Source organism: Siphateles boraxobius, unplaced genomic scaffold (genome assembly GCF_051911475.1).
Source record: "Siphateles boraxobius isolate OS27281-9 unplaced genomic scaffold, OSU_SipBor_1 33, whole genome shotgun sequence".
Taxonomy (NCBI): Eukaryota; Metazoa; Chordata; class Actinopteri; order Cypriniformes; family Leuciscidae; genus Siphateles; species Siphateles boraxobius.
The window spans coordinates 4,424,431-4,451,790 of NW_027508953.1; the positions used below are offsets into that span (position 1 = coordinate 4,424,431).

Here is a 27,360-nt window from a genome sequence, read left to right on the forward strand (position 1 = left end):
ATCAGAAACACCAACAATTTCAAACCGCGTTTTTAAGACTGTCTTTGGTTTACTGCTAGCCCGACAAGCCAGACCCACATCAAGATGTTGGGTCTGGGAACTCACCATTGGCAGGGCTCAATCCGAGGGGCGGGATAAACGGTTGTCTTTCAAATGCCCTCTGCACGCAATAGGACAGCGCTAAAACCAACCAGAACAAAGAAAGAGGTTGCCATAGTCAGAACGGCGGACTTCAGTGCCGTTCTTTGTTCTTTTTTCAAAGAAAAGCTTAACTCCAAGTCCTCCAGACTCGTGGCCAAAGCCGATTTGAAAGACCGTTGTTCGCCAGGAGCGGCGGTCATCTTCTTTGTTTTCAAGTAGCAGGGAATTCACGCGGAACCATCGCAACTCTGCCGTCATTATGTTAAGCCCGCCTACCAACTCTATACACGATGTGATTGGCCTGACTAGAGTTTGGTTTTTCCAGCTCGAGAGCCAACGGAGAGTTGCTAGACTACACTGGATGCAAAATAAAATGTGCTGCCGCTAGGGTGTGTCTGGATTTCTAGGCTAGTTCACTGCAGTTTTAAAGAGAAAATACTCTGCAATGGTGTTGACTTATGAATGTGCACAAGGTTTTTAAAGCATATAAAAAACACCACATAGATATATAAACATTAAAAGCTTGATTTTCACCACAGGGGGACTTTAAAGTATTCCAAACAGATTATGCATGTAAAATAATACAGTTAGAAAGCTTTTTTCTAAATGATCAAATTACTAGAAACATCCATAAAGGGCTAAAGTCACAGTTTGAATCACTCGGTTTTATTCCAAACATGTGTCTATATATTTAACGAAAGAGGGTAGCACAGCCCTCCTACATAACCCCACAGTTTTATTGGAATATTAATAACAATATAATCTGAATCATTTGCCTCATTTTCTTAATTGTGGGGGTGATTCTTCAAGCACTGGTATAGAAATAATTGAAAATGAATGAGAAATAAAAAAAAGAATCAGCTTTGAATTAAAAAAAAAATAAGATTACATTTCCATCTCTCACTCTCACTCTCACTCTCTCTCTCACTCTCTCTCTCACACACACACAAACGCTGCAGATTCTAAACAGGGCTGCTATGTTTACACTTTGGATATAAATGGATGTTGGCATCTCACAAGCACCCAGACAGCAACTTCTAGTGCACTTCAACAAACCATTTATGACAGAGGCTCATTTAGTTCTATAACGAAAAACATAATTAATTGTCATCTCACATAATCAGATAAATGCCCCTTCAGGTTCACAAAGGGTTTTTTGTCTCGTCTTGTTGTCCTTGTTCCGGGAATGAGAAGTACAGTATATCACTGTGTACTTACGAGTTGCAAATATTGATGGACAGCTTGTTAAAATCAACATGAAATCAAAACTGATCCTATTTAGTTTCCTAACACACATTCTTGGTCTTACTGTGAATGATTCACCAGTGCACGTTACTCCAAAGAGGGGAAAAAAATGCTTGAATATCATGTTTCACAAAAATGTAACTTTCTCACTGAAAATACTTTCCTGTTTGTCTGACAGTATCTGTGCATGCTATTAGTTAATGTTAACTAATAGCCAAATTGGCATTGGCACTACTGTATTAGGTACAATAATGCAGCCTTTCTAAAATCTTGCCAATAGTTACAGTAATTTAATTCCGGTTAATGTTAATACATTAAAATGTATGGCAAAATTACAAAATAACAATAGATTTGAAAAGGCAATGTTACCACCGGGATTTGCTGAGATGGTCTATAGGCTGAACTTGGCCTTCAGATTCCACTGACATTCAGGTCTGGAACGCTCACTTTGCGCGATCCGATCAATTCCTGATGAATAAAGTCCCACTCTACATTTTCATTCTTGAATATCCTGTTTTATCTGGAAATGTATTACATTTTGGAAGTAAACTGTTTTTTTAAATTCCATTTCATGTTGATTTTAACAGCTGGTGTTTTAATTAATTAAGACAGAAGATGAGAGATTGAAACCAGGTGAGTAATCTTAGAGGTCGAAGAACCATAAAACTTCCCCTCAAAACTTACAAAAATCTATATACTTTGTCCTCAGAGTAATTAACAAGAGGGGAAAAAACAGTTCTTTAAAAAAAAAAGGATTAAAAGAATGAAACCAAAGAAAAAGCTAGAAAGGAAAACTACTAAGTGACATTCAGGAATAAAAATAAATTGTAACCCTTCCCCCTTGTTTAAAGAAAGAAAGAAAAAGCAAAGAATTTGCACCAAAGTCCTTTCAGTTCAACGTGCACACATTTTAGGTACAGACTCCATCGTCCTCTCACAGGAGTGTATACAGTCCCCCAACACAAATCATGGAGAAGATTCGTAGTTCAATGCAAAAATGACAGCTGTCCATATAGTTTCCCTCCGTGTTTCCCTTTAGGACATGTTGCATAGCATACTTCCACGGGATATGCATTACATAGTCTCAACAGCGTGCCAAACCTCCCTGGCTCTCCGAGTGCCACTGAATGACGTGGTGTTAAACCAGACACTTGGACAGGAAGTGGTTGGCTGAATCATCTTTCTCTCACTCAGTGTCCATTAATGTAATTTTGCATCCAAAAAATGCCTTTATTTGCAGTATCCCAGAGGTCACTTTGACTGGAGGTGTGGACAGAGTCATTCCATCTGTCCTCCAGCACTCATTTACATTAATTTATTATCCAGATGAAAGGCGGCATCAGTCCTGCTTGCAGAGGAGATCAGTCGAGGGGGTTTTAGTGGGCGGGATTGGTCTCGGAGGGGGTGTGGGTTTGGCCCTGCGTGGGCTGCCTGACCCCCCACCCTCACTGTCGGTGTTTGTATTGGAGGTGGAGGAGGGCGGTGGCAAACGCGGGAGAGATGATGTGGCGGAGGCCAGTGGCGAGATGCGCGAACAAGAGGACGTGGAGCGAAGGCTCTGGATCCGCCGGCACTCCTGGCACACCCGTACGTGTGTGCATCCGCGGGGTGCCGCTGTTGGGAGCAGAGCCGGTGTGCTGCTCGGGACACTGGCACTGAGAGGGTCCTCCAGCAGTCGCTGAGGGCCGGGGCCCATTTCCGCAGCGCCCCCACCGGGTCCTGGTCCTGCTGCAGCACCGGTTAGCGGCCCCGTCCCACTGTAGAGTTTGCCGTTGCTAAGACGCATCTCTCGCACAAGGCGTACGGGCCGGGGAACTCCTAAAGGGAGACGGGCTGGGTGCCGAAGAACGCCCTGGGACGAGAGGGGTCGGCGGCGCCGCGAACGAGAATTCTTTTTACAGGAGATAACGTTCCGGAATTCAGTCATCATTTCCTGACATACTGACACCTTAGTTTGGAGGAAGAGTGAAAAGAGAGTCAGGAAGGAAATATAGAAAAATGTAAAAAGAAAAGACTAAATTAAATGACGGGACAGGAGTAATATGAAAAAAATCGTATATCTTATTGAGAGTTAGGGCAGTGGTTCTCAACCTCAAATCAATTCCTTCCATTGTTCACAACATTATTTGAAGGCCCCAATATATATTATATAAATTATGCATACATTTAAATATATGCATTCGGAAGATGATTTTATCGAAAGCAACGAAAATGCATTTTAGATATATATGTTATCAGTAAATATGCTCATAGGTAAACATAACCTATGACCTTGGGATTACTAGTGACGTGCTTTGCCACTTGACCTACAGAAATATTGTGCATTGAATAATGTCTGCAAAGTAAAGTTTTCAGAACAAGAACAACCACGTTTTTACTTTCACATTTGTCTAAAATATAATGAATATAATATGTTTTCAAATATTGTGAAACTCAAAAGACTGTGATTCATGATTATGCTGGTAAGTGTTGCATGGGCAAGCATCTTCAAAAAAAAAAACCTTATAAAAATATTACATTTTCCATTAAAGTAAATGAACATGCTAAAATGGTCTACAATAGCATTCATTCAAATTCAAGCAACCTGTCCCTAAATTTACATACATGAGTCTGGCAGATGCTTTTATCCAAAGCAAATTGCACACACTGCATCCAAGGTACATATTTTTTAAGATGCATTTCCTGGGAATTGAACCAACGACCTTGTTTTTTGCTAGCACTATGCTCACCGTTTGAGCTACGCTAAATAGAAAGCTATAAAACAGTTATATTACGAACACAGACGGCGTGACTGGTTGGCGTTGTGACCTACTCGTGCATGTCTGTGGTTTCGGGCAGGGCAGTACCCAGTACGGGAGTGAGGGCGTACCTCATCTGTCTCGGCTGACCGGCGCGTGGACCACACAAACTCCATAATGGCTACAAAAACAGCTATTATGAGGCCACATATCAGCACCACGAATATCCCGCCGATATTCTCCATACCTAGACCTGGAGGAAAAACATGGCAATGTGAGCAACACACAGAATTGTTCTTCTACAAACACACTGTGGATCTGATTAGAGATCTGCATTCCAGAGGGATCCTATTAAACTACATTTCTGAGATGTAGGTGGGTGTGGGCGGTATTCCTAAGAGTTATCAGCGGAAAGAATGAAGACTGGGACTGAACGGATTTGTTTTAATGAATAGGTAAAAAAAAAAAACACAATGCAGTGGTCCTTTTACATTACTCAAGTTTAATTTGAGCATCGGAAGTAACATCTGTATTCTGTGGTTTGAGATTTATGGTTTTTATGATATTAGGAAGAATAAACTGCATTATGACACCTAGAGAAAAAAAAAACAATTTGGGAACGGCATCTAATATGAGTGAGGAGCCATTGGGAGTATAAAAAAACAGGAGAAATATCTTCCTAATTATAAATTAATATAAATAAATTTCATTGTTTAATTTTTGTATAATCATTTTTTGTTCTGTGTTGGGTGATCATTAAAATTTTAATCTTGAAGCAAAAACAGTTTAGAACAAACAGGAACTGACTAGGAAGTATCAGATCACAAAAACACTCATATTATTTTGAAGCTCATATTATTTGACATTTTCTTGTAGACCTGTAAATAACCCTGAGAGATTGTAAATGTCACTATCTGAAAAAAAAAAAAAAAAAAAAAAAAAGCTTTGCGAATCACACTAGAGAAATTACACTCATAGGCACGCGTGTATACAGTACATGCCTCCGCACCAAATAGCTACCATTTTCCTTCCATTTCCCCTGGGCCAGTGTGAGTCTACAACACACAGAATGCAAATATCACCAGACCACATAAATAAACAGTCACAGTGTTGGCAGAACTGTGAAGCATCTGTCATTTGAATCCGACGGATGAAGCACATCCTTTATGCGATATTACAACAATATAAAGGAAAACGACAGGAAATAAAATATCCACACTGCCAATGTTTGTGTGATTTGAGTAAAAGTTAATTTTTTTTAGATTTAACACAAACAGGTGTTTGTTGAAGAGCAAAATATATACTTGGATAGGGAAAGTAAGACATATATCTACATTCAGGATTCCCACCCTTTTATGACCAATGAATTTCCATGATTTATATCAATCTTTATGTTTATAAAACTTATTTGTACACTCATTTGGCACCACACTCACAAAAAGTAATTTATAGACAAATAAATACTTTATAAATTAGAAAACAAATCATATATTGACTTTATATATATAAATTTGGCTATCTGTGCATTAATATACATCTATCCCTGATCCAAAATACATCTATTGGTATACTTAGACATACCATATGATATAATTGAATCTCTTTTTGTAGGTTAAAAGGATAAAACAAAAGGATAAAACAAATAAGATACATTTTTGTCCCTGTGAGAATAGGTCAATAAATACACACACACGTACTCGAGATTATAAACATCCAGGGTTGTACCAGACCCTATATATTAAAGTGCCAGTACTGTCGGCATCGAGACGTACAGTAACAGAACAGTACATTATGGTGAAGTGCTAATGAGTATAATAACAGTGCTTCACTCACCTTTGGCTCGATGGTCTTCTTCTTTAAGACACTTTCCCCCCTCCCACCAACGACGCTTTAGGATTTCTAATCTGTTGTTTTCTTGGAGCTGCAGCACACCTAACGTAATCTCATCTCTGAATGGTGACCCTGCAAGAGAGAGAGTGAAACTAGCAAGTTTAGCTAGTTGGCCAACTGGACTCCCAGGGATACCAGCTGACAAGTGTCCAAAACCATCAACTGTAAAACCTTGGCAAGGTTGGGAAACTAGATAACTACTGTACCTTAAGATAAGAGTTTCAGAAGTGAACACAGGCTAAGGCTAGCAATGGTACGGGGATGTTAAGACCAGCATTGCTACCCAGTAAACAATTTTTGGCGTTTTAGACCGTTCTACTGACAGGGACAGTGATAGGAAATGACCAAAACTAGTGTTGCCCTCATTAGCACTATGGTTCAACGTGCCAAAACACATAAGCTAACTGCTAAAACATCACTCTGAATGTCTTAAGTCAACTGACGTTGTGCAAATGAGTTAAATTAGCTAGTGTGTCAGAATGAAAATTAATGTTATGATAGGTTAATTCCAAATTATTTGACTTGTTAGAATAACATCATCCTTCATTAGACATTACTCTGTATCACAGCTAATCATGTCCCGCTAATAACAATGTGACGTGAAAGGATGTGTTCATCAAATTAATAGATGTTAATTTAAATTAGACACTGCAGATCTGCACTGGAATGGATCAGCTGTCACCGAATGTTATTTTATTATTCATTCAAAGGCTGTGAAAGCGAAGAACATGTTTTTGCACCTCAGTATAAGCACAAATATTTTGTATGTATATTTTGTGTCAATATCACTTATATCAAGCCCTGGATTTAAAGTAGGCTACATTTATTTTCTGTCATGTAGACTAAGAAATATGCAACCTTTTAAAAACCTTGATTTCTAACCAACCTAGAAAATACGTACCTGTGGCCATATGTCTACAAATCGATAGTACGTTGCTTCTTGCACGTTTCACAATACTTTTTCAAAGTGAAATGTCAAGTGAGTGGGGCTAAAAGCGCATTGTTTTATCAGAAACAGATAAACGTGAACCTAGCAACGTTTTATTACGTGGGTTGTTATACGTATCGCAGCAGGAAATTAAACAGCCTATGAGTGGCGCTAATAGGTTAATGCTCTATCGCATTTTAAAAATGTATATTCCAAGCCTTCTTTAAACCTAACCGATAGCAAAAAGCATATACTGTAGCATTTGCTGAAGCAATCGCAATTAATTGTATGTATACGGTACGTTTTACAAGAATGTAGGTAGAGGCATGTTTTTCCAATGACGAGGCTATGTTGTGTCTAATATTATTGTTTTTTATCTTATAAAAATTGTTTGAAAATGGCCTTCCTATATTTATCATCAAGAGAATAAGTCTGGTATTTCAAAAAGCAGAGATTTGAAAGCTCACTAACTACTTATTGCATTGCTTGAATTTAAAAAACATTCTAAGCTTATCTAATGTTATGGAAAAAAAATTCCCCTTGCAACACTGAAATATTCTGAGAAGTTTAAATATTTGTGGTTTTATTAGTAAAATGACCTGATTGAACATCACCATTGAACCTGACTATTTACCAGAAACATACAAATACATTAAACATGAAAAGATATTCACAAACATTTTACTACTGTAACGTGATGTACTTTTTGACCGAAATAGAATATTTATAGAATTACATATTCAGATGACTCATGCACACAAAAAAAGGATTGTGTGTGAACTTTACAATGAGGTTTTATTTGCAAACAATGCATTAGTTATCTTGAACTAAGAATGAACTAACATTTTTTTTTTTGTTACTTTATTTAATATGAACCAGTGGGGATTCCTTTAAGACTGCAAGGGAAGCTGGGCTTCCCCTATAATGGTAAAAAATGTATGGTCAAATATGTACTTGTGGCGAGCAGGACGAGGCCGAGGGACGTGAGAGAACGGCGCGAGGCCGGTGACGTGAGTGATAATGAACGTCACCTGTGAGACGCACCGGTCTCGCATCTCTCACGGAGGAGCGGAAGCATAAAAAGAGGAGAGACGACGCTGAAGATCGAGAGAGGAACAGGCCTGATTTTATTTTGTGTTTTATTTCTGTTTTGTGTAGCCAGAAGTCGTCCGCGAGGGGCTGCCTGCCGATCCTTCTGTTTGTGTATTTCTTTTATTTTGAATATTAAAAATATTTTGATTGTTCGCCGGTTCCCGCCTCCTTTTTCTCATAAAACCTTGTTACAGTACTATTGTGTTACAATTTTATTGACTAAAAAGGTGTTAGAACACATTCATCTCGAAGACGAGTTCGTTCAGAATAAGCTACATATAGGAACCTACATATATTTCCTTCTCATTCATTCTCGGAGCGTCACTGTGCATTTCCCTGTTGAAGCTCAGCGTCCATTGACTTCAATGGGGCTGCTTTGAACAGTTTTTTTTCACTGCTTCGAAACTAGACGGTCATTGGATAAATCTGCGATTATGTTCTCTGGGGTGAATGGAGGAGTGGGCGGAGCTGGACTCCGGGCTTCTGCGTGATGATTGGAGGGTCTGTCGAAAGACTGCATCTCCTTTTGATTGACAGCGATTTTGTACTATAAAAAGTTGCTGATGCTATTCGTGTTCACTCCCATCACGGATTTTGCAAGTGTAGTCGAAAGACAAACTGCTGCAACCTTTATCTTGGTATTTGCTTTGCGAAACTTACTTGGCCTGTGTTGCATTGCGTGTTCTTAAATTTGGGGGCAGAGCTATCAAGATAGGGTTGTGATCCTTCTTGGTAGGGGCGTGTTTGTTTGGGTGATTTCAAATATCAATAGCGTTTCTCAGAAATCGCTTACTGCACCTTTAAGTGAACAATATATTTGAAAATAATTGTATGCTAGACCAATAAATGCCTATTGATGTTACAGAAGGAAGAAAAGTAATTAACCACTAATTGCTCAAAACAAAGGTCATTCCATGTTTTACAGTCTGAGGGCCGGGAAACACCAAGCCGATGGGTGGCTGTTGGCCAACGTCGGTGAGCATCGGTCAAGCTAGTTTTTGCAGTGTGTACAGTTCTACACAAAGTAGGCGCTTAAAAATGTACCTACATCTTTATCTTTTTTGGAGTAATCCAAAACGCGAAAAACAACATGGCCGTATGTCTCTTAATATATTATTATTTTATTTATTAAAGTGTCTTGCACTTACATGCCCAGCCCAAATAGGCTTAAAATACACTAATGACATAAAACATATACTAAAATATGACCATCATACAAATGACATAGGAAGATGACCATCATAAAAGATACATTACCATAATTTTCACAATATAAACAAACAAAACAAGATAAGACACCATGAATTTAGGTCAGGATATAAATTCCTTTGCCTAAGTTTCCACGCCTTTTCCACATATCTAGGCAGACTATAGATTTCATTTTCAAAGAGCCAATTCAACATATCTCCATCCGTCATCCAAAACAAATCAGGCTTTTTATATTGAATTCTCTCAAACATACCCATTCTGAATTCATGATATAAAGGACAAAAAAACTAAAAATGCCATTCATCCTCAACAACCATTAAATCACACAAAACACATAATTTATCCTCTTCTGTGACACCTTTATAGCGCCCCACCTCGATCTGCAAGGGCAACACCAAAGCTCTAAGCTGGGCACACAAAGACCTCTGTAATCTAGTTAACCAGCATTTGACATAAGGCTCTGTGAAGTATTCATTTTTAAAGTGAACATAACTTCTCAATTTGGGCCTTTTTAACACCTGCCGTTGCCATTGCTCTTTATAAGAATTGAACAAAAACTGCCTGACCTGAGATATATCACATTGTAAAGTATTTGTAAATATATACTGTGCTTTTACTGATGAAAGTATTCCAAGGACCTCCATTGACCAAGGATAATTGTTAGCTTTATCCCAATCATGAACTTTCCGAGTAAGTCTATCTTCAGGTAATCTTATAAAACGATTCCATAATCTTATTACTTCCACCTATTGTTTCACCAAACAAGGCTCCCAACCCATATCTCCCTCTAGCGCAGCTCTAGTAGTGAACCTGTGCACTCCAAGGAAACACCTCATGGCCCTGCTCAGCAAGCTATTACATTCAGGAGCATCTTCGAAGCCCCAGACCCCAGCAGCTTAATATAAGTGAAGAAACTCATCTGCATAATTCATATTCAAAATGGAAAGCGAATGGTGCTTTGTTTATTCACATTGCTAGTTCACGTTCCTTTTTTTGAATGACGAATATAGACTATTGTCATCTGCTGTTGTGGACAGTTATTATCTCTCATGCATGCGCAAAACATACATGCTTAGCCATAGGCTGTAGTTTTTGTGGTGTTCAAGTGCAACTTTTTAGTCCAGACAAAGTCGACACGAGCCTACTAGTTCCACTAGTTCTTTGATGTTGGTTTGGTGTGTACCGGCCTTAACCCAGTCTAAGGATGCTGTGATGACATCATCTGCACTCCAGGTAGCTATGGAAGCAGATGGAGGGGGTCCATGGTGACCAACCTCTTCATGAAAGAGTGGATGAGAGAATTTTATCACTTGGCACCAGAACTTTGGAAGGCGACCTGAAGAGATGTGTTAGAACTGGGAGGAGGGAATGAATGTTTGAACTCCTGGAAGACATTCTATGACCTGGAGATAGACTTTGAAGACGGATGCTGCTCCTGCAGGTTCTAATTTCAAATCTAGTTACGGGTTCATGCGATTATGAGCATATGGTGATACTTTGGAGGACAGTTTAGCCTAGTGGCCATAAGGTTGTTGGACTGATCTTCCTGGAGGACAGAAGATCAAAAACAGCAAGCAGCACTATTAATTTCGTCACCGCATCCAAGTTCCCCACCTATGTTTGTGAGTATTCATAAACATCCCTCCTTTTCATAATCTTATCTGCTAGAACAAGACTATACTCATTACTTCTGAAATTTTTCATGTTCTTAATATCCAATCTGCCCCTCAATCGCTCTAACCCCACCAACCCTTGTCTCTCTTGCCTCCACTGAGTCCTCCTAAAGCATGCGGTGGGTTTGATGGGGCTAATTGAGAATGAATGGGGGGAAAAGTCACATGAGAGGATGCAATGTCTCCGTCACACTATTATTGGATATGATTGGTTCGTGTGATAAATCCCACCTTTTGGTTTTGTGCACATTTGCGAATAGGTCTGAATGAACAAAATGTTAAAAAGAACAGCTGAACGTCAGTTCACAAATAAAATATATTATTTAAATTGTTAAGCCTTCAGTAATTATTTTAAAATAGATTTAAAAATGCTTAAAACTAAATTGATGAGATTTATACATAATTAATTTATACTTAATTTTAATACAAGGAACAATAAATACAACGTTTATGTAAAAACATTAAATAGAATTGTATTTTTCTATTATTCTCTTTTTTTGATGTAATGTTTATTTAACCAGAAATGTCTGATAACATTAAGTGTAACTGGGTCATGAATCATATATATATATATATATATACATACACATACACACATTAAAAAAACTTTGCCTCCAGATTTCAGAGCACCACTGTACGCCACTGATTTTGAGCTAGTTTAGGACCGAATGATTTGGACAGTGTTGTTGTTAACTTAAAATATTCAAAATGGTATTCTTTAACTAAAATAAAGCTGAAACAAAAATAATATAAATATACTTAATAAAAATAAAATAAAAAATACATAAAAACAGAAATAAAAATAAATTAAACCTAAATTAAGTATATATAAAAGACAAAAGCTCATAACAAAATTACTAACTGAATATAAAGTCAAATTGCTATAATATACATAACACTAAAATAACAGGACATGTCGTTCCCATGTATTTTATTGCTTACAGTGTTTTCAATTCTTGTCCCATTAGATCTACAAAATTGTTCAGGTTTCACTAAATCCTTCCCAAATTTCATCAGAAATCTCACAGACCATGTCAGCAAAGAGCTATTAAAAGGTTTCTGATATACTACACTGTTAAAGAGTAACACATCAAAGACACTAAACAGGAAGTAAGATCATGTCTTTGCAATTCTTTGAGATATTGACATGAACCTTGCTATGTATTGTTGCCAAGAGCATTTGGTGACCGTTTAACCTAGTCAAGACTTCATAAAATAGAACTTTTTAGATTTTGTATTTAATGATTATTTTTTAGATTTGCTCTTTTTTCCCCCTCATAAATATAACCAGCACTAAACACGCTATAATGAAATTGCTAGAAAAGATGCAACACATGAGGTGACACGATGCAACATATTAGGCAAAACTTTTTCAAATTGATTTAGAAATGTATAAATAGTGGAAAATCTATACTATTCAAGGTTTTTATTTTCATAATCTACTAATGATAGATTTTATTAGAGTAGAGCATTCACATTTTAGGCTGTAGTCTCAGTTCTTAAGCCAAAAGTAGCAAGTAGGGTTCAAAATTCCAGGACAAAATGCAATACAATTGCTAAATATATGCAGCTTTTTGATGAATTGTACACTGAACAACATTGGAGCTGAACTAAAAGACATTTTGCATTTCAGACATCTGCTGATCAGCTTCAAAAGAATGTTGAAAAATATAACAGAACTATTAGCTTGCTTAAAAGTCTTTGGGAATTGTAGTAGTAGGCCTACTGTGCAAAATCACCACATGACGCCAATAACACTTTTACGGCCTATTTCACTTTCACAGCTGGATGTAAGCTTCTTAAATTTTGACTTGACAAGCCCCTTTGCACTCAAGTCCAGAAAACCCTTCTACATTATTCCAGTGAATACAGTGGCTCAGTGGTGGCCATTATCTCACCCAGCCCAATCCTTTAGCCACGATTAAGACCCTATGTTTTCTCTTTTCCTGCCTTCCTCATTGTAACACCCAATAGTGAGTATTAAAGCCCTCAATTCAAAACATATATGCCATAAATTGTTTCTTTTCCCTCCCTCATATCGCTGTCTGTCAATGAATAATTGCTGGAAATGCCAAATGTCAAGTCAAAGTCAGAAATGCTATTTATCAAGCTTGGGGGAAAGTGCCAAGCCATCTATCCAGGAGAAAAATTAGATAGAAATGTGCAATATCAGAGCATGAAGAGATGCTATCATTGTGACATCGTGTCGGTCTGATGTTCTGTGGGCAATCATCATGTTTATTTCTGACAGAACTAAAAAAAATTTTTTTTTTTTACTTTGGATTTTTTTTTTATTCAGAGGGATAATGGAGAGGAAAAAAAAATATATACATTTACTGCCATTTTACGCCATTCACTTGAGCAACATGTCAGAGTTTGGCCGCTTAAAGTCACATCTCACACAGAACTAAAACAGAAATTTTACATAATAAATATACAATAAATGCTAATGTACATTTACTAGGCATATTTATTGCCAAATAAATAAATAAATAATGTTTGCGTTATTTAGCGTGTAATTTCTGTGCCACAAGTGTGTTTCTACGGAGCCACATAAAATGAAATGTTTTAATTGTCTCTGCACATCAAACTGGGATGGCTGTCACTAACGATTATTTTGGTAACCAAGTAATCAGTTGATTATTTTGACAAGTGATCGAGTAATCAGATTTTTGTGTGGTACTAAAAATAGACCAAAATAAACGATAACCATTAAAATGACTTTAAATACATAGGTATGATAACAATGAGGCATTAATAATTGGTTCAAATACAGCAGGGATGGGGAACGTCCGGTCCTGGAGGGCCGCTGTCCTGCAGAGTTTAGCTCCAACCCTGAAAAATAAACTCACCTGCTTTAGTGAGCTCAGCCTTAGAAATCCTGAAGACATTGATTAGCTTGTTTAGGTGTGTTTGATTAGGGTTAGAGCTAAACTCTGCTGGACAGCGGCCCTCCAGGACAGACGTTCCCCATCCCTGAAATGAAGTATCAAAAGCAAGAAATTTTGGTTTTGGTTTTATTGAAAAACGCTGTTAAAATACATAATGTAATATACATAACATAAACTTAAGCTTATGAACTTAAGAAACTTATGTACATTATACTGTATTGGTTTCAAAAGCGGCCAGTCAATTGAGAATACCCTGCTCTCGGTTATTGAAGCTGGCAAGAGCAGCTTCCAAATCATCAGTAATTCTCTTGCTGGATAGGTTTGCTGCTTTTGACACAGTTAACCACCAGATCCTCCATTTAACCTTCATGACGAAGGGCATCTAAAAACCACACTCCAATGGTTCAAGTCTTACCTCTCAGGTAGGTCCTTCGGGGTGTCTTGGAGGGGTGAGGTGTCTAAGTTGCCACATCTAGCTAGCTACTGGGGTGCCTCAGGGCTCAGCGCTTGGACCACTTCTCTTCTCCATATACATATCATCACTAGGATCATGTGTCATTCATAAACACAGTTTTTCCTATCACTGCTATGCTGATAACACAACACTACCTCTCAGCCAGATGTTCCTACAGTAGCTGCCCGCATCTCAGTCAGCCTGACAGATATTTATAGCTGGATGAAGGACCACCACCATCAACTAAACACTGCAAAGACGGAGCTGCTTATGGTCTTAGCCAACCCAACACTTTGCCACAACTTCTCTTTTCAGCTAGGTTCGTCAACCATAACTCCATCCAGGACAGCCAGGAACCTTTGAGTTGTGACTGATGATCAGTTAAACTTCCTAGAACAGATTGCTAGAAATAGTCCTGCAGATTTGGCTTATACAACATTACAAAATCATGTCCTTCCTATTGGAGCAAGCTACACAACTTCTTGTCCAAGCTCTTTTTCTAACCAGACTGGACTATTATAATGCTGTCTTGCCAGGCCTTCCAGCATGAACTGTCAAACCTCTGCAACTGATTCAGAATGCTGCAGCAAGAGTGGTCTTTAACAAGCCCGAAGAGAGCGCACATCACACCTCTCTGCGTAAACTTGCACTGGTTGCCAAATGCTGCTCGCATCAAATTCTGATGTTTGCCTACAGAGCAACCACGGGCTCTGCAGCCCTATACCCTATACTACCTCAGACTTACTGTAGCATCAAACGCTAAGCGTTTCAGACTTTATGCGTTCCCAATTGCACGTTATTGGAAACCCAGACTGTAGCATTTACCGTGAACGGAGCCGCACTGAGACGGAAGAAACTCGTAACCTGCACGCATGTAAAAAATGAAAGCGTTAGGCTTCCCCCTGAAATAACTGAATCACATCACATGTGGAGGCATGTTGCCACCTCGGAGAAAAATTAAAGCAAGCAATTGTTTGTGAAATGAAGTTCAAAATAAGAAATAAAGTCACAGTGTGAAAAAGGCAAAAATGATTTAACTATTCCAGGAAACTTTAGTTTGCTGCTTGTACCACTTAAAAGCTAACGTCTGTCTTTAGACACTAGAGTGTACTAGACACTCAAAAGTATTTCTTGTCTACTTGTATAACAAGGTTAAAATTAGACTTTGGTTTCTCATAAACCTTTATATCCCACCTGAAACCTTTCTCTCTCTTTCTCTTTATTCCTCTGACACTTCCACTTCCGCCCTACTCACCCAGAGGCATGCCGATGCCGTAGCCCTTGGTGTCCAACAGGCCTCCTATCTGTGTGAGGTTGCAGTTGAGGCGTCGGTAGTACTCATTCATAGTGCTCTCCAGAAGAAAGGCGTATTTGGAGTTTAAAACCCGTGCTATGCCCTCCTCCGTGCTCTTCACAAACACACTGGGCTGCTTGGAGTACATGTAATTCCACATGCGCTGGTACGTCTGATAGCGTGAGTTCTGAGAGCGAGAGTGCAGAGTGGGTTTGTCATTACAGATGAAAGTCATTGGAAAAGACAGAGAGAGAAAAGAGAGGTGAAACAGACATAGTATTGAAAGGCGGAGAAAAATCAAAGGCGAAATTATATTTGCGGTGACATGAGGACAGGTGAATGAATAAAGAGACATTTTATTGGCAGACATTGAGAGTGAACTAGATTAAGGTAACATATCGAAAGGAAGTGAAAATGTAAGGGAAAGAAAGATGGATAATACATTATTAATGTAATAGGGGAAGTGAACTTGGCCTCCAGTGTGAATATAAATGTAGCTGTGAGTCACGAAGCCAACTGCTTGCTGCCATAAACAGGACATGATGCATTATAATGTCATTTAAACCACATGCACAAACTAGTCAATTAACTCTAATGCTATTTAAAGCATTGGATCCATTTCGACTAATCGTGTATCACATGATTTCAGCTCCACTTGTTTTGTTTTTTTATTCTGTGTTTTAAATTATTTACACATGGTAAACACTGACACGCACACTAGTCGACTACTTTTCTGAGCAATTAGCCATAATGAGAAGTCGAGAAAGTTCCATATTGTGAACAAACGGATCTATCTACAAGCAAATCCAGAAGGCATGATTTAAATAGAGCTACATTGAAAGTATTATAAAATTAGTACAAATTATATAATTATATAAATATATATCTGGCCACTTTATTGAGTACACCTTGCAAGTACCAGGTTGGACCTCCTTTTGCCTTCAGAACTGACTTAATTCTTCGTGGCATATATTCAACAAGGTGCTAGAAACATTCCTGAGGCATTTAGGCAGAAGTGCTGTCATGTCAATATAATCCAAAATATATTTGTTTCTGTCATGTGATTGGATAAGATACTTGCGTTAACGAGCAGATGAACAGGTGTACCTAATAAAGTGGTCAGTGAGAGTAACTACTGCTCAAAAGTTTTGGGTCAGTGAGACTTCTTTTTTTTTAAAAGGCATTAATGATTCTACAAAATATTTCTATTTCAAATAAATGCTGTTCTTTTGAATGTTCTAATAATGAATGAATCCTGAGAAATATCAATCACAGTTTCCAAAAAAAAGCAGCACAATTGTTTTCAACATTGATAATAAGAAATGTTACTTGATCATTAAATCAGCATATTAGAATGATTTCTGAAGGATCGTGTGACTATGAAGATTGGAGTAATAATGCTGAACATTCAGCATTGCCATCACAGGAATAAATTACATTTGAAAAGTTATTTTAAGCATAAGAGAATTCTTTCAAAAACATTAAAACACCTTGCTGACCCCAGACTTTTCAACAGTACTGTATAAATATTGTCAGTATTATTAAAAAAATATATATATTAATATTAATAAATACCTATACAGGTACTTTACATGCAAAAGGTGGGTCTTGTATAGAATTTTGTGAATGAAGGGCATTTCAATTTGTGGAAATCTGAAGCTTTCTGTCAAGTTCTGCCAGCACAGATTACACAAGGGCCTGTATGTCACTAGTCCAGTCACCGCCATAAACAGGAAGTGATGCATTATGACATCACATGTGCACACATGGAAGGCCAGTGAAACAAATCACACACATAAATTTCACACAAACATGTTTGCACAAACAAGGACCTACGTACCATGAAGAAGGTCATAGTACTTCCTCCTTGAATAGTCCCGTACTGGATGTTCGTCTGATCTGCCAAGTCATCAGCAGATTCGATTGGCACCTCCATCCTCTGGACCGTCAGAAAAGCTGCAAGGTTTGCCGTGTAGGAGGAAATGATGATCAGCGTAAATGCCCACCTGTCCCGTACACACAGGAACACAGCGGTTTTTCCACCAGAAATATAAATCCACGTATATTAGAGACAGATGATTACATTAGACACAGGTGTTTGCAGATATGCTTACATACAAACATCACTCAATGAAATATTGAAAGGCACCCACAGCTGCAATGTCAACCAGATGAACCTTGTTTGATCAAATGCAAAATAGCAAGCTAAAAAAAAAGATCAATGAATAGTGTTTGCAAACTCTGTGGAATTATCTGTAATGTGAATGAATTAAAGGGATAGTTCACCCAAAAATGAAAATTCTGTCAGTAATTACTCACCCTCATGTTGTTCAAACCCCGTAAGACATTCGTTCATCTTCGGAACACGAATTAAGATATTTTTGATGAAATCTGAGAGCTGGATCACTCCTCCATAGGCTTCTTGAGGGATTGAATTTGCCGGCATCGAAAAGTTATTAAAGACATTGTTAAAATAGTCTAAGTGACTACAGTGGCTCAAGCTTAAATTTATCAAACGATGAGAATACTTTTTGTGCGCAAAAACAAACAAACATAACGACTTTATTTCAACTATTCATTTCCTTCTCTATGGGCCTCTAGTCAGTTAATTTAGTGTGATTACGTAGAGCTACGTCACACGTAGGCTCACTGTTGGCTGACGCTGGTCGTGTGTGATGCGTGTGACGTACAACAACAGAAGCTTACGCTGTTAAACTAGTGAACTGACTCGAGGCCCACAGAGGAGAAAATGAATAGTTGAAATAAAGTCGTTATTTTTGGGGTTTTTTGCGCACAAAAAGTATTCTCGTCATTTGATAAACTTAAGATTGAGCCACTGTAGTCACTTGGACTATTTTAACAATGTCTTTAATAACTTTTCGGGGCCTGCAAGTTCAATCCCTGAAGAAGCCTATGGAGGAGTATGGAGGAGTGATCCAGCTCTCAGATTTCATCAACAATATCTTAATTCGTGTTCCGAAGATGAACGAAGGTCTTACGGGGTTGGTACAACATGAGGGTGAGTAAATACTTACAGAATTTTCATTTTTGGGTGAACGATCCCTTTAAGACAGATTAATGACGATTCAAAAACTCAATGTTAACACATTACCCATTTAACTAACACTCTTATTCTTATTTCTTATATAACTAGCTTTAACCAGGTAAAAAACAAGCCATGTTCTTGTACACAAATAATCAACATAATATTCCAAAGCAAAAAAGAAGTATTTCTGCTCTGTTGAATCTGAAATGTTTAAGTCAGAAATCCATCACATTATGAAAGAACACTACCGTTCAAACGTTTGGGGTGGGTAAGTTTTAGTTTTATTTATTTATTTATTTAAATATGCTCACCAAGGCTGCATTTATTTGATCAAAAATGCAGTGAAAACAGTAATATGAGATATTATTGTTCAAAATAACTGTTTTCTATTTTAATATATTTTAGAATGTCCTTTATCCCTGTGATGACAAATCTGAATTTTCAGCATCATTACTCCAGTCTTCAGGGTCACATGATCCTTGAGAAATCATTCAAATATACTGATTTATTATTATCAATGCTGAAAACAGTTGTTTTGTTTAATATTTTTGTGGAAACAACAATTTTCTTTTAGGGATACTTTTATAATTCAAAAGAACAGAAAATTTCCATTTCAAATAAATGCTGTAACATTATAAATGTCTTTACTGTCATTTTTGATCAATTTAATGCGTTTTTTAGCTGAATAAAAGTATTGATAAAAAACAAAAACAAACTCTAACTGACCCCAAACTTTTGAACAGTAGTTTGCTTGTTTGTCTGATAGGAATTTTTAGTCGGAAGTCTTAGAGTCCATCTAAAACACATGGATTGTGCCCTTCGTCGAAGTAAATCATGCTCAGATGAAAAGAAACTTCTCAATTCCTCAGAGAAAGAGCTTTCATGAGACCGGTGAAGCATTTAAAACTTTTCTAAAGAGACGGGCCTCCAAAAATGCACAAACAGGCAGATTATACTTTTTATTTAGTAAACGCTCTTTATCAAAAATTAAAGTGCACCAATTTCAGACACGCGTCCCTGAGAGCATCACAGAGTTTAGCGTTGTGCTGAGGGACACAGTGGAGATAGACGGGAGCACTCTGTTTTCTGGGTCACCCCTGTGTGGGATTAAAGTTGCATCTATTGTGTTTATTCACACCACAGATGATTAAACATTTGGCTTCCACTGCATGCACAGATCAAATCATTTCAACTCCGTTGTTAGTCTTACTGAAAGTGGTTGTTCAACTTAAATGACCTCAACAGCAAGGCGCAAGACTGAAATTGAAGAGATGGAACACAAGACACCTTGATATAACGAAATGAACAGAGGTGGGAGACTAATCTGGAAATACACTACAAAAGAGAGAAGCGCACAATACATGTCTGCACATCCCCATACAAACTTCAATACACTATACACTTTCAATAAGAGAGAAAAGACACATTCTTAATGGTCTCTTCACGCAGAGAACTGATTTTCAGTGCATGTTAAATTGAAATAACGCATCCCCATGTGTAAAAACCTGCCCAACAGAAAATGTTTACACCAAGAAGGTCTTTTTTTGTTTGTTTACTTGGCCAGAAAAAAACACAAAAAACAAAATTGAATAATAATATTATTATAATTATTCAGCTAGAGGCACTTCACATGAAATCTTGAAAAATTAAAATTCTTTCAACTATTTCATTTATGTTTAAACATGCCCTGGAATAAAAAGATGATCTTGGTGTTGATTAACCTTCAAGTTGACTTTGGTAATATGCTAGTGTGGATTTTGTACTTGCTCACACCACCAAGTTAGGCAGCAGTGAGCAGCAATATGAATATTCTTTTTAAATTAACTGGAAATATGTTTTAGGTTCATTGGAAAAAGTTCAGTATAATTAACTCTTTTTATGCATTTATTATAAAAGAGAAGTTATAAAGTCTGGGTTGGGACAAAAGCACAAAATAGAGAAAATTCTGAAAAAACTAACCATTTAACAATCCTATTCTAACACTAGAAAAAGTAATTAAAGAGAAACAATACAAAAAGTTTAAAGCTATTATAATCTATACTTTAAAATAGGATTGCATTAAAAAAAATCTTTAAAATCCTCATTGGGTACAGAAAATTCCACAAACTAAAGTTTTGTTTAAACAAATAAATAAAATTATATATGTATATATTTTTTGTTTTTTCAGTTTTAGATCTTAAAAATGGTAATTTCAGGTAGTTCACAAGGCAACATTTCTCATTTTAGTTATTTTAGGTTTTCCATCTAATATTTATTTCAACTTTATTTCAATTACCAAATACAGTTAATAATATATTGTTAGTTTTAGTGAACAATAACAACACTGTCACACAAGTATCGTAAGCTTTCTGGTCATGTGTGCAGAACCAGCTTGTGTCTTTAATACTCACAGATGCACATTCACACTTACTGCATGGTCCCTTACACCTCAAAGGAAGTGTGAACCATCCCCACACTTACCAAACACCACTGACACAGCGTGTGGACAGGGCCCGGGGCATGATCTCTGAGCCCTGCTGCATGAAACCACCGATCGGAAACCACAGGCTGTTCCCTAGCGTGTACTGATTCTCCAGGAGGTCCTTGCGGTCCCTCCAACACGGGAAGGGGTTGTACCACTCATATGGACTCAGCCTGATGGGGGGAGAGAAAGAAACAAACAATGAAACCGGGAAAGACTACTGTTACCTCAAGAAGAACGCTGGACTGTGAATATAATGATATTCAAAAATAGATCTGTGTGTATTGAGTGGCAGTGTGGCACCTGGCAGCCAGGAAGAGTACACAGCTAACGGCCAGATAGGCTAAAAGCATAAAGAGCCAGACAGCTGGCGAAAACGGATCCAAGAAGGAGAAATAACCTGGCTTCCTGCCCTGTAGAAAGCACATAAACAATACAAACAATGCTTTCACCACTCCTACAGAATCTCAAAACAGCTGAAAGCTTTTCCTGATACAATTGCTGTTTGTTATTGTTTGGTTTAGTTCACCTTTTCATATGCAGAGATTTGCTAAAAGTTTGTTATTGATACAGACAAAACATTATACACAATTTTTCATTTATGCATTATGCATCAGGCAGGTGCTTTTATCCAAAGCAACACACAATGCATTAAAGATATGCATTTGATCAATTCATGTCTTCTAAGGCAACCGACGCCCTTACACTTTTGCACCATGCTTTGATGATTAAGCTACAAGAATGCAAGATTTTCATGCAAGATTGTTAAATGTGACAATAATCCACCGAAATAAAATCGTATGAAAATTCTTTACTAAGCGCTGCCTGTTGATAACTCAGACAAGCGTTACATAATGCCCCATAAGAATGTCTTACCCTGAATCACTATGGTAAGCCTATTAGAAGCGTTTATATTTTAGACCTGTCTGGATGGTTTTTACGAGAAATTGCACACATGCGTCACTCGCCCGTGCTTGTCATGTAATATCCTTAAATAGAGAAAAGTTGCTCCGGCTACTTTGACGCATGTATGGTGTGGAAGTGGCAGAGGTTTGTGTCACAACGGGCGAGAACGGTTGACATGGAGCTGCTAAATCTCCATCCTCCGAGGAATCAACCGCTTTAAACAAACTCCGAACATAAGAGAGTCTGCTGACAAAAAGACAACGTGACAGAGCTCGTAAAAAAACAAGAATCAACATTGGCTCGGCTTTTCGGAAATGGCGAGAACTGAGGGACTTGAAATGTTGTAAAAGCGACACAAAAATTGCATTTTTATTACTCAACAGGTGACAGTTCATTTTAAAGCATAATCTATTGTGAAGGGTCATATCATTAAGGTTGTTGTAGTGCTGTGCTGGAAATGATTTTAAAGCAAGCATCCAATAATGGGTAAAGCTACAGTAATGTCTTCAGCTAGTCATCTTGAAATCCTTTCCATCTAAACTGGTTATATCTCTTAATACTAGTAGTGAATGTTTTATGAGCCGTTGGATAACCATATTAATCTGCACAGTCACGCAGAGCCGAAGCACAACCAAAACAATGTTCTTCCGCAAAAGGCATGCAATTTTGTTTTTTAACCGCTAGAGGGACAAAAGTTACATAGTGTACCTTTAATATAATGGATGAAAAAGAATAATAACAACAAATATACATTAATAATAATACATATTTAAAATACTAATAATATATTAGTAATATAACAACAATAATTAATAATTATTATTTATTATACATATTTTTGAAAGGTTTTGTGAGATTCACGCAAGAATATTACAAAGTCAATGATAGTAACAAAATCATTTCTGATATAAAAATACCAATGTAGTATGCAATCTCAATTCAGTGTATTATAAATGCGTCTTACTATGTGGACGCGGTACAGGATACTGATTCCAAGGTTCATAAAAGGTTTGGAGAAATCTATGACCTTTTCCCTCTCTGATGTGATTGTAAATCCAGCTACTGCCAGATCTGCTTTCTGCAACAAACAGAGAGAAAGAGAAAGAATTAGCAATACTAGTTTGATATTGTACTCATTTTTCTGACTGATGCAACACTTTCATTAACCAAAATTACATTCAAGAGGTATTTGTCACCCATGATTTCCAATAACAGGGAGTTTATTGAGATAACGTACAACACCAAATACAGTGTAGATGATCTCAAACAGACATGAAATACAGCAAAAGCCGCACAACTCTATTCTGATTTTGATTTCTTTAACACAAAGATAAGTTTGTAGTGCCTTACTCATGGATTAGCTTAGAGAAAAAAAAAAACTTTAAAAGAAATGGCTGTCATCTTACTAAGTAAAATCAGGCATACATGTACTTCCTCTATAATTTGAAACAAATTAAATTCAGCCAAGTTACGTGACTGCTGAAATTTGTGAAGACTTAATGCACAATAAAAAAAATTTAAAAAAAAGAAGAAGAAAAAAAAGACCTAATCGTCTTGATTGGCTTCTGGTATAGCTTCAGGGTTTCCATAACATACTGTAACTTGGAGGAGTTTTACTGACAGATACTAACTACCAACCCCCTCAGTTGTGGTGATAATTCTGTGATGTTTCTAAGTGCTCATTAGCATACCGCTGTGTCCATTGTACAGTGTTTGACTCACACCAGGCATGTAATTTCGTTGCATGTTGTTTGTGCTCCACGTGTGTTCCCCTGCTAAACATTGACCTTGGTTTCAAGAAACACTCGAGAAGAAAAGCGTTTGACATTATCTGAGGTTCACTGATAAAGACAAGGAGTGGCAGTGGAAAGAAAAAGGATTATTTAGCACAAGGAGAATCAGCACAGAATTGAAAAAAGGGAAAGTCAAGGCTGGACAGCTGGATGGATGAATGGACAGATAATAAAGGGATGTAAGTGCACTGGGTTGATGGAAGAATTTGATATGAGAGTCCTTGGGTAAAAGGAAAGAGATTTATTTATTACGGGGATGGAGAGAGATAGAAAACAGGGCTATAGAGTGGAAAACAGAAAGAGAGAGGGGGAGAAACAGAGTGACGGTCCTTGAGAGAAGAAACAGATACTTGTAGGGGAAAGGGTGATGAGGAATGGTTAAGAACAGAGAGTTGGTCAAGAGAAGGCTTCCAGCGAGGACACAGGGAATATTGTGCCCTTGAGAGAATAAGGGAACGAGGGATACGGAATGAAAAATGAGAGAGAGAATATAAAAGCACAAGAGTGAAAGTTCCTAAGGAAGGAAATGAGCGATAATGAATTAAAAACCTCGGAGTGGCATTATTTTGGCCTTTCTATTTTCCTTCCTCCTTGAGGGAGGAGGGGGTGACAAGTGCTAGGGAGTAACTATTGTACTGTAACTGTAGTGACACTACTAAACTTAACTACATTTCTCAGTAGTGTGACACCTCAGCATATTATATATACTGTATAAATATATATATACACCGGTATATATATATATACACACACAAAATAATTTATAAAAAAATAATTATTGGACTAGTTGCTCATTTATAGAAACTTTAATATTTCAAAGTTTTATTGGTAATTTTTATTGCGAATTGTTATAGTTTTATTAATAGTATCTGTTGTAAATGGATCTATAGACATATTGAAAATATTTTTGAAATTGAAAAAAAGAAAAGAAAATCACTCCCTTGTAGGGAAATCAAATTTGCCTTGATCTTTTGACATATAGTTCTTTGTACCATTAAAACATTCTCCAGGTTTCATAGCTTAAAACTTCCTCCTCATTATAAACAACGCGCTTATTTAATCAAGCTCCAAAAACGGCTCATTAGTATCATAATTCTGGGATCTGATGTCACACAGGCAAATACATTTGCATATGACGGCTTCCAGAGCAAGACATCGATGAATAATTATATATCATCGCACCATAGGCCACGCCCACTGTCATTCACTCGCTTAAAGGCTGATATTTGCCTATACGTATCTGTACAGACTCAAGAATCCTAGCGTTGGATACAAGTGGATTTTATTTTGTAAACAAGGCACAATGTAATGGAGAGTTCGCAAAGTCACCTTTTTTGAAAGATGAAGCAGACAACTGTATTGCATCCAAAACTGTAAGTAAATGATTTCATAATGCATTGTCTGTAAATTATGGTTTTATATAGATAATGTTTTTAAAATGTGCAATAGCAAGTGGTCGTTGATACCTTTTCCTATGCAATGATGTTAGCCAATCATAACGGTGGCCTTATACTGACAAGCCTTAAAAGAGCCGCCCCTTAAAAACTGATCTTTTTGACATGAAAGTTGAAAAAAAAAAAAATGAAGATTGAAAAAAAAAAAAGTTTTTTTCCCAACCTTCATATATGTATGTGTGTGTGTGTGTGTGTGTGTGTGTGTGTGTGTGTGTGTGTGTGTGTGTGCAAAAAAACTTAATGTAAAAAAAAATCCATGTAATGCCCCCATTAAAAACTTTGATATTGACCAAAAAAGCTTTAATGTAATTAGCTACATTTTATTAAAAGATAATAGTCAACCTTTGTCAACCTGAACGATTTAAAATCACAAGTAGCAAGCAAAGTAATTTCCCTAACAATAGGGGTGATCAATAGCAGTTCATTCTTCTTAAAAAAATCCAAGTGTACCCCAGATATCTCTCAATCTGCTTAATTACTCCCTAATTGATTGCTGAGAGATAGCTTTGTAAACCACATTCAAAGGGTGTCATCAAACGCTGGTGTCAAGGAAGAGCTGAATTGTGGGTCCATGGAGAGAAATATTTGTGTGTGCATACACAGTTTACATACACAATACACCAACATGTGACAACTGTGCACTGGCTTCAGCAGCTGTAATGGTATAGTGTCACGGAATAATTAGACACAGAAAGAACTGATTAGTATATATGTGTGTGTGTGTGTTCAAAAGGACTTTACCGAGACCTGCCCACACTGTGGTTAATAGAATGACATTACCGTTCTTATTACTGCCGCCATTATTTTTAGCATTAGTGTGAATAGGGCTAATATCTGTAATCATTACTCTAATGGAAACATCAGCTGGCAAGGGTCCAGTGTTAAAATCCTGCTAGCTCCATACAAACATGAAAAAATTTTTTGAGGCTCTCATGCAAACATGCAAAAAAAATTTGAGGCTCAAAAAATAAAAGGCTCTAACAATTTTTTTTAAAAAGCTCATTTTCAAAGACAATGCTTTAGAAGATTTAAAATCAATGATCAGGTGTACAAAATGATTAAACATGATTAAATGTTGTATTGAATATGATGTTTTAATAATGTTTGGAGGTTATTTCAAATGTTTTGATGAATAAACATACAAATACACTACTGTAAAAGCCCAGTTGTTTCATTGAGGTTCAGTGTGACTAGAAAGCGTCTCTGAATATACACAACGTATTCACAGAGCTTAATCATGGACGTGTGTGCAGGCATGCATACCCTGTTGATTAATTCCCCCACCATGCCAGTCCATGACCCATTAGGCTCTGGAGCTCCATACAGGCCGTCATCCACCAGCTTGATCCGGAACGAAAACTTCAGTATGTCTGCCAGCTCCCGCAGCATATCCACACAGAATCCCTCATACTGATCGTTACCATGAAAGTTCTGGTAGTTTGCTTTGCGCATCACGTATGGATTCTCCTATATAACAGGATGAAGGTAACTTTTAGCGCTGTAATATTCCACTCTAAATTTCCATACAGTGAAGCACCATAAACTCAATGAAAGTCAATACCCTTACAGTGGAAGTGGCATTTTGATTGGTGTTAAGCCATGAAATGGCAGTAAAATCCAGTGAAATGGTGATTCCTTGGCCTTGACATGGGAAAGTACTTTTTGGCTGCAGCTTCTTGGTTTGAATGTATTAGATCTTTTGAATGTATTATATCAGTATAATGTGGGCCGTGGATAGCAAACCTATTTTCTTCTTTTTGCAAGCACATGATGCAAATAAGATGGCTAATAATGAAGGGATTACTTGTGGTTGTTTTGAATTTCTTTTTTTTTAAACAGAACAAACACAAGCAGTAGGCTATTTTAAAACAATTAGAGTCAGATATACAATTTTATGTTATAAGGAATTGCTTAAATGTGTTTGTTGCCTGGAAGCAACATTGTATGAAATTGGAATAAATAATGATGCAGTGAATATGGATGCAAACAATGAATGTGCGATCTAAAATATTGCAACTAGTATATATTTTTTATACACTGTACTTTCATAATGAACGAAAGCTGATGTAGAAATTGTTGCTAAAAACAATGCTTTTTAACACCATCTTGGGTAAAATCATCCTTTAACGTGAGCTAAAACAATGT

At 37.2% G+C, this 27,360-nt stretch overlaps 1 protein-coding gene across 5 annotated transcripts in view; it reads right to left on the reverse strand.

Annotated features, from left to right (window-relative positions):
- Positions 1–788: 788 nt before the first annotated feature.
- LOC143701583 (glutamate receptor ionotropic, kainate 5) overlaps positions 789–27,360 on the reverse strand; it is a 118,119-nt gene continuing 91,547 nt past the window's right edge. For 2 of the 5 annotated variants that reach the window (XM_077194981.1, XM_077194982.1), the window contains 9 exons: positions 26,479–26,682; positions 22,933–23,046; positions 21,366–21,475; positions 21,062–21,235; positions 17,396–17,561; positions 15,517–15,742; positions 5,958–6,086; positions 4,256–4,377; positions 789–3,334 (listed from right to left, as the gene is read on the reverse strand). In XM_077194981.1, coding sequence (XP_077051096.1) covers positions 2,726–3,334; positions 4,256–4,377; positions 5,958–6,086; positions 15,517–15,742; positions 17,396–17,561; positions 21,062–21,235; positions 21,366–21,475; positions 22,933–23,046; positions 26,479–26,682 — 1,854 coding nt within the window. In that variant the 3' untranslated portion in view covers positions 789–2,725. Of the gene's footprint in view, positions 3,335–4,198; positions 4,378–5,957; positions 6,087–15,516; positions 15,743–17,395; positions 17,562–21,061; positions 21,236–21,365; positions 21,476–22,932; positions 23,047–26,478; positions 26,683–27,360 lie in introns of those variants that run through there. The other 3 variants (XM_077194980.1, XM_077194983.1, XR_013190138.1) reach the window with 3 other exon arrangements.